Source organism: Myotis davidii, unplaced genomic scaffold (assembly GCF_000327345.1).
Source record: "Myotis davidii unplaced genomic scaffold, ASM32734v1 scaffold1275, whole genome shotgun sequence".
Classification (NCBI taxonomy): Eukaryota; Metazoa; Chordata; class Mammalia; order Chiroptera; family Vespertilionidae; genus Myotis; species Myotis davidii.
This window is the reverse complement of record NW_006286483.1, coordinates 1-6941: the sequence shown is the minus strand read 5'-3', so window position 1 is coordinate 6941 and position 6941 is coordinate 1. Positions and strand designations below refer to the sequence as shown.

Sequence of the window (6941 nt, the reverse complement as noted above, 5' to 3'; positions counted from 1 at the left end):
GTGTGTGTGTGTGTGTGTGTGTGTGTGCCTCTCCCCCCCACCCCCCCTATCCCCCACCCTCGCAGGGTGTTCTGACACTCACCCCGCCCTCCGCCCCACTCCCTGTTGCTGGGAAATCAGCTGACTGCTGGTATGCAGGCTAGGGGCTCTTATTAACCAAATGCTGACATCCCTAATATACAGGTCTCTTAATTAAAGGCCTGTGAGCCCGGCCAGCTCTCAGGGAAGCCAGCACATCTCAAGCAGGGACAGGGGATTGCCAGGGGACCAGGGAGGAAATGATGTATGCAAATGATCTCTCCTGCACCTTTCCTCTGTGATCGAAGTGCTTGCTGGGGTTGGAGGTGGGGACACGGTTGACCTGAGGAGGCTGAATGAAGCCTGTGTAACCTTGGGGTTGCCGCCCCAGGCAGCACTCAAGGAACCCCACCCCTGCTGGGAACAGCCCTACCACCCTGCTGACACCCAGTGCCCCTCTCCTACGCACCCCCTCATGATCCAACTTACTCGTGGCACCCAGTGAGCACCTGGCATCACAGGACCTCAGCGAGGACACTGGGGCGCTGGCCTCCTGAGAGCACAGCTCCAAACCGGGTGTGCTTTCTGCTTCCAAAACTCAGGCCCAAGGAGAGACCCTCCCTTTTCCTCCTCCCTCCCCCAGGTGAGAGCAGGTGCTCACAGGCCAGCCCCAGCCTTGGTTATGTTGAGTTCAGCCCAACCCTCTTAGAGGAAATCGGGAGCTTAACTTTCCTCTGGTTTGTCCTTAAGTAAAGGGGCAGGGGGAAGGGTCTATATTTCTATTTCCTTTTCCTTTCTCTCTAAATACTTTCGTGAACATACTTAATAGTTGTTTCAGGTATAAGTTTAAAGATCTCCCTTAATAGGAAGAAGCGATAGTTACATGCCTGAGACAGTGTGTGAATGGTGACCGGAGGCAGCAGTGTATTGGAAGCATACACTGAAAGCTGGATTAGGGTTCTGGCCCTGGAGATGTTTTTGATGATCTTGACCAAGGGGAGGCGGGTGCCACTGGCATCCAGAGGGGACAGGCCGGTGATGTTGCTAAACACCCTACAGTGCAGAGGACAGCCCCACAGCAAAGACAGGTGGCCCAAAATGTCAGCAGTGCTAAGGTGAGAAGCGGCTCTGGGTGAGCTCTTGCACAAGCGCATTTCCTGTAGCATTTCTGTGATAAAGCTGGAATCATCCCAGTGAGTGGGTCAGGAAATTGGGACATATGCACGGAGTGGAGTGGTATAAAGCAATGAGAATGAATGAACTAAAATTCCGCACATCAACAGGCTACATCCCCAAAATGGAGTGAGTGCTAGTAGAATGGGATTCCTTTCGTGGGTTGCTTAGGGAGACGTGTGTTGTAAAACTACAAAGGAAACCAGATTATTAATACAAAGTGTGGGAGGGTGGGCGGGAGGGTGGTCATTCTGGGAGGGATGGCAGCTGAGGAGAGGCTTCTGTGGTACCCGCAAAAATTCTGTGTCCAAAGTTGGGGAGGGGGTAGATTTGTGACTGTTTTATTATCGTGGAAAAGATATATATATAGATATAGATATATAGATATAGTGGGGGACATGGTAACAGCAGCTAATGGTTATTGAGAGCTATCTATGCGCTTTTTTTTAATATATTTTATTGATTTTTTACAGAGAGAAAGGGAGAGAGTTAGAGAGTTAGAAACATCGATGAGAGAGAAACATCGACCAGCTGCCTCCTGCACATCTCCCACTGGGGATTTGCCCGCAACCCAGGTACATGCCCTTGACCGGAATCGAACCTGGGACCTTTCAGTCCGCAGGCCGATGCTCTATCCACTGAGCCAAACCGGTTTCGGCTATCTACGCGCTTTTACAATGACCTTGTCAGGGAGGCTGTTTTATTATCAGAAAAAGTTTAGGGGGCGACATATCCTCCTAAGGATGGAGCTGGATTTGAACTTGAACAGGCCAGTGCTGGTCCTATGGTCTAGACCAGCGGTCACCAACCTTTCGGACCTCATGGACCACCAGTGGTCTGCGGACCACTGGTCTAGGCCACTATACGGAACTGCTGCTGCCCCTGTCAGGTGCCATCTCTCACCTGCCTCCACTCTCTCCACAGGGTCCGGAGACAGACGACCAGCAGGCCCAACCCAGCAGGGGGCAGACCCAAGCCCCAGCCCAAGCCCAAGCCTCAGGTGCCACAGTGCAAGGCTCTGTATGCCTACGACGCTCAGGACACAGACGAACTCAGCTTCAATGCCAATGACATTATCGACATTATCAAAGAAGGTAAGTGCATGGCTGGCTGGCTGGGACAGCCTCCCAGAGAGCGTGCAGTCACCCTGCTCTAAAACTAGTTTAAACCTGAAGGGAGCTTGTAGGCTCCTCTAACTGGAACTTGCAGAGGTAGCCACATTCCAGCCTCAGTTTGATCAAGACTCCAAATTCTATTTTTTAATTTTTATTTCAGAGAGGAAGGAAGAAGGAGAGAATATAAAATAAAAAGATAAAAACATCAATGATGAGATAGAATCATTGATTGGCTGCCTCCTGCATACCCCACACTGGAGATCAAGCCCGAAACCTGGGCATGTGCCCCGACTGGGGATTGAACCGTGACCTCCTGGCTCATAGGCCGGCACTCAATCACTGAGCTACGCCAGCCAGGCCAGATTCATTTTTTAATGCTTTTTTCAGATCTTCTTTCAGCTGCTCCCTTCCCTTCTCAGGCTGGTTTTCCTCCTGGGAGCAGAATGGCTGCCTCAGTGCCAGGCCAACAGGCCAAACTGTATCTGAAAGCTGTTCTGTCTCCAAGACGCCTTTCTTGGCCGTTGGACACAGTGCTCGGTTTCACTGGGATTGGACCAAATTGGTCATGTGCTCACCCCTGATCCCGAGTGGGTTAGACATGCAGGGACTGCACTAGAAACAGGAGCTAGGTCTCTCCCACCCAAACTTCATGGCTCCCCCCAATGAAGGTGACGGAATGGAAGCCGGGGAGGCAGCCTGTAACGTCCATTTTAAAAGTGGCTGAATGTTTTATTAGTTGGGTAGAGAAGATAAGTTAGAATATAATATACATAAAATCAAACGTGAGTGCCTATGGAAGCACAAAAAACAAAGATAGCTCCTGGCTTAGGGTGACGGAAGACCCGCCATGAAGGAAATGGCATTTGTGGGGAAGCGGGGGAGACAGACAGACAGAAGCACACAGGCTAGAAAGAGCAAGTTGTTTCAGGAAAAATAGCTGATGCCTGACCTTGGTGCAGAATCCCCAAGGAGATGGCTGGGAGACGAGATGACACTGGGGGTGGCCTGGTCATAGAGGCCCTGAGTGTCAGGCTCAGGGAAGACACTGCAGAGCCACCCAAGGCTTCGGAGCCGAGCAAGGACAGCTGGAGTGAACAGTGTCCTCGGCAAGTTCCGCTTTCAGGAAGAGGTGGCCAGGAACCATGTCTGTAACAGGCTCCTTCACGGCATGGGCTCACTCAGGAGGACTCCAGGTCCCTAGGCAAACCCCTTCTAATTGGTCCCTGGGCTTTGGGGTATTTGTTTTGTTTTGTTTTGTTTTGTTTTTAATCTTTTTTAATCATCTAGTTTTCCACAGGTTTTAATAATTTAAGCCATTTAGTATCCTTCTCCAAAGTGTCCAAGTGAAAATAAGTGTTGAAATAAAGTCCAGTAAACACAAACAGGATTTTTATTACCAGCTTTGTTCAGCAAAAATTCTGGAAATAACCTAATATCCAATAAAGCAGTTAATCAAAGAGAGCTTTGCTGTATCCATTCAGTAAACTTTGATGCCCAATTATTTTTATTAAAGATAATGATACAAAAACACAGTATTGAAATGGAAAAATGGTCATGGGGGAAAAATAAGTTAGGTTATTGACTGTGGATTATAGTCTCATTTCTGTAAAAATATAAAATGTATATGGCTATGTGTCTGAATCTATATCATATATGTGTTATAGAAAATGTCTCCTAAAGTATTGAATTTTAAATGAATATTATTTTCTTTTCTCAGTACTTTCAAATTTTTCTAGAAATAATATGTATTGGTTATATTTAAAACAACTGCATATTTACAGAAAATGTAGAGTTTCAGAAGTTATCAAAACATGCCATAAGTTTTCACTGTAATTTAAAGTGTGGTCTGAGTGCAGGAATAGACATGTAGATAAATGGGGTACAATAGAATCCAGAAACAGACCCCTGTGTATGTAGGTATTTATTGTATGATAATGTGGCTTTGAAGTCAGGAGAAAGTATAAACAATTCCTTTCTATTTTGAAAATAAAATAAAAGTAGATATCTACCTCATACCCAGAAAAAAATCAGGTGAATTAAACATCTAAAAATATATAACTGAATTATAAAAGTGTCGGAAGGAAACCTAGAATATTCTATTAATCTTTGTGTGGAGAAAGCCTTCCTATGGAGGACATCAAGCCCCCAAACCATAAAGGGTTTAACCTCACAACAGGGCTCAGTTAAACCCTCTGTATGGGGAATAGCACCAGGGGAAAGTTAAATTACGGAAAACGGACTAAGAAAAATGTTTTACACATATAAATAGCTCCTCCGCAATCGAGTCCAGCAGTGGACAAGGGCTAGTGAGGCAATGAGCAGCAGAGCCTCCTAAGTCATCAATGAAATGCAACGCAAAACATTTCACCTGCAATGCCGGTAAAGATTAAAATGGGAACACAGTCCACATTCCCTTAACCAAATCCTTAGAGCTTCAGAAATCAGAGATGAGAGCTTTTAGAAAGTTAATAATGGTGTGTCTGTATATATAAACGCCTCTTGAGAGTCCCAGGCCAGCAACCTAGATCACTGTCAATTTTCTGCTATGAAATAACATGAGCATCATATTCTGTGGGAAGAGACATCATAAATTTATGTCAATTCAGGTCAAGTTTTGCCATTAAATGAGCTGCAGAAAACTTTTAATTTTCAGAATATTCTGGATTTTGTCATTGCAAAATAAAGTGTAGACTACAATATCTGTGGTTAGTGAGAGAAATAGGTATTTCTTGCTGAAATAGACTTTTGGGAGGAAATTTCGTAATATTTGTCACCATTTTTAAATCTCCATGTCATGGATTTATATCTAACCCCTTCCACCAAGGTAAATCTCAAGTAAATAAATATTTAAATGTATCAAATAAACTTAAAAGTCCTATAAGTAAGTATAGGAGATTTTTCTTTAACATCATCAATGTGAGAAAGGATTTGGAAATACTATAGAAAACTAAGAAGCCTTAATATAATAGATTATTTTATTCAACTACTTAACTATTAAAATATCATAAAAAGTTAATATAGTAAAATATAATAAAAAATTGGAGGAAGGATAGTTGCAACTCAAATGACAAATTCAGAAATATATCAAGAACTCCTAGTCGACAAGATATAGACCGACAGCAGATAGAAAAATAGGGAAATGACAGGAAGAGTGGTGTCCCTGCAGCTATAGGTGGGAATATAGAAACTCTTTATATACAGATATGATATGATCATTAGCACATATTATTAAGGTTATAAAAAGTACAGAACATGTTTTATGCATAGTATGCTATCATTTGTGTAGAAAGGGGGGTCATTTTTATAAATACTTGTTTTCATGTACATGAAATATCTCTGGAAGAAAGTGCAAGAAATAGGTAACATTGCTCACCCTCAAATAAGGGATCTGGGTGTACTTTTGTACTTTCGAAAGTATGACCCATTATAAAAAGTAACATTTTTCTTACAAAGGATAATAGAAGGTCCATATTCTTTGACCCAGGAATCCCGTATAGAACCATTCACACATAGGCATAAAAATATATGTATGGATGTTTATTGCATTAATAGTGAAAAATTGGCAACACATGTCCATCAGTAAGGGCCTGACTACATAAATTTTGTCCATCTCGTTAAAAAATGAGATTCAGACATGGGAAGGTTATATCTCTGAAGTATTGAAAAGCAAGATGCAGCCCTAGCTGGTTTGGCTCAGTGGATAGAGTGTCGGCCTGTGGATTGAAGGGTCTCAGGTTTGATTCTGGTCAAGGGCATGTACCTCAGTTGCAAGGCACGTGGGGGAGACAGCCAGGCAGTGTGTCTCTCTCCGAATGATGTTTCTCTCTGTGTCTCTTCCCTTCTACTCTCTGAAAATCATGGAAAAATATCCTCGGGTGAGGATTAACAAAAAACAAAAGCCTCCCTCTCCCTTCCTCTTAAAAGCAATTTAAAAAATACATATTTTGGGGAGAGATCAACCAAAGGACTTGTATGCATGCATATAAGCATAACCAATGGACACAAACATAAAGGAGGTGAGGGCATGAGTGGGGGAAGAGGGGAGGTTGTGGAGGGGATAAGGACACGTATGTAATACCTTAATCAATAAAGAAAGAAAGAAAAGAAAAGCAAGATGCAGAGTAGTAAGATAGAGACTGGCCCATTTCTGTACCAATAATATTACTAGTGAAGGGCCTGGGGTTAAGGTGGGAGATAAGGGTTGGAAGTGAAGGAGGAGGAAACAGGACTGAGGCGATCAGACCAGGGCACAGACAGTCACTGCCAGCCCCACAGGTACTCCAAAGTTACACTGCTTGTTGCAGAAACCAAATGCCTACCTTTAGGCTGGATCCTGCATTAGGATTAGGGTTAGGGTTAGAGTTACAGTTGGTCCTGCATTAGGGTTAGGGTTAGGGTTAGGGTTAGGGTAAGGGTGAGGCTTATGATTCGTCCTGCATTAGGGTTATGGTTAGCGTTAGGGTTGGTCCTGCATTAGGGTTAGGGTTAGGGTTAGGGTTAGGGTTTGTCCTCCATTAGGGTTATGGTTAGGGTTAGGGTTAGGGTTGGTCCTGCATTAGGGTTAGGGTTAGGGTTTGGGTTGGGGTTAGGGTTCATCCTTCATTATGGTTAGGGTTAGGGTTAGGGTTTGTCCTG

At 44.0% G+C, this 6941-nt stretch overlaps 1 protein-coding gene across 1 annotated transcript in view; it reads left to right on the top strand.

Annotated features, from left to right (window-relative positions):
- The window catches only part of MYO1E (myosin IE), a 180022-nt gene extending 177548 nt beyond the window's left edge, over positions 1–2474 (top strand). Inside the window, exon 28 of the mRNA XM_015560197.1 lies at positions 2116–2474. Within this exon, the coding sequence (XP_015415683.1) occupies positions 2116–2347 (232 nt within the window). The 3' untranslated portion in view covers positions 2348–2474. The remainder of the gene's footprint in view (positions 1–2115) is intronic.
- The last annotated feature ends 4467 nt before the right edge of the window (positions 2475–6941 follow it).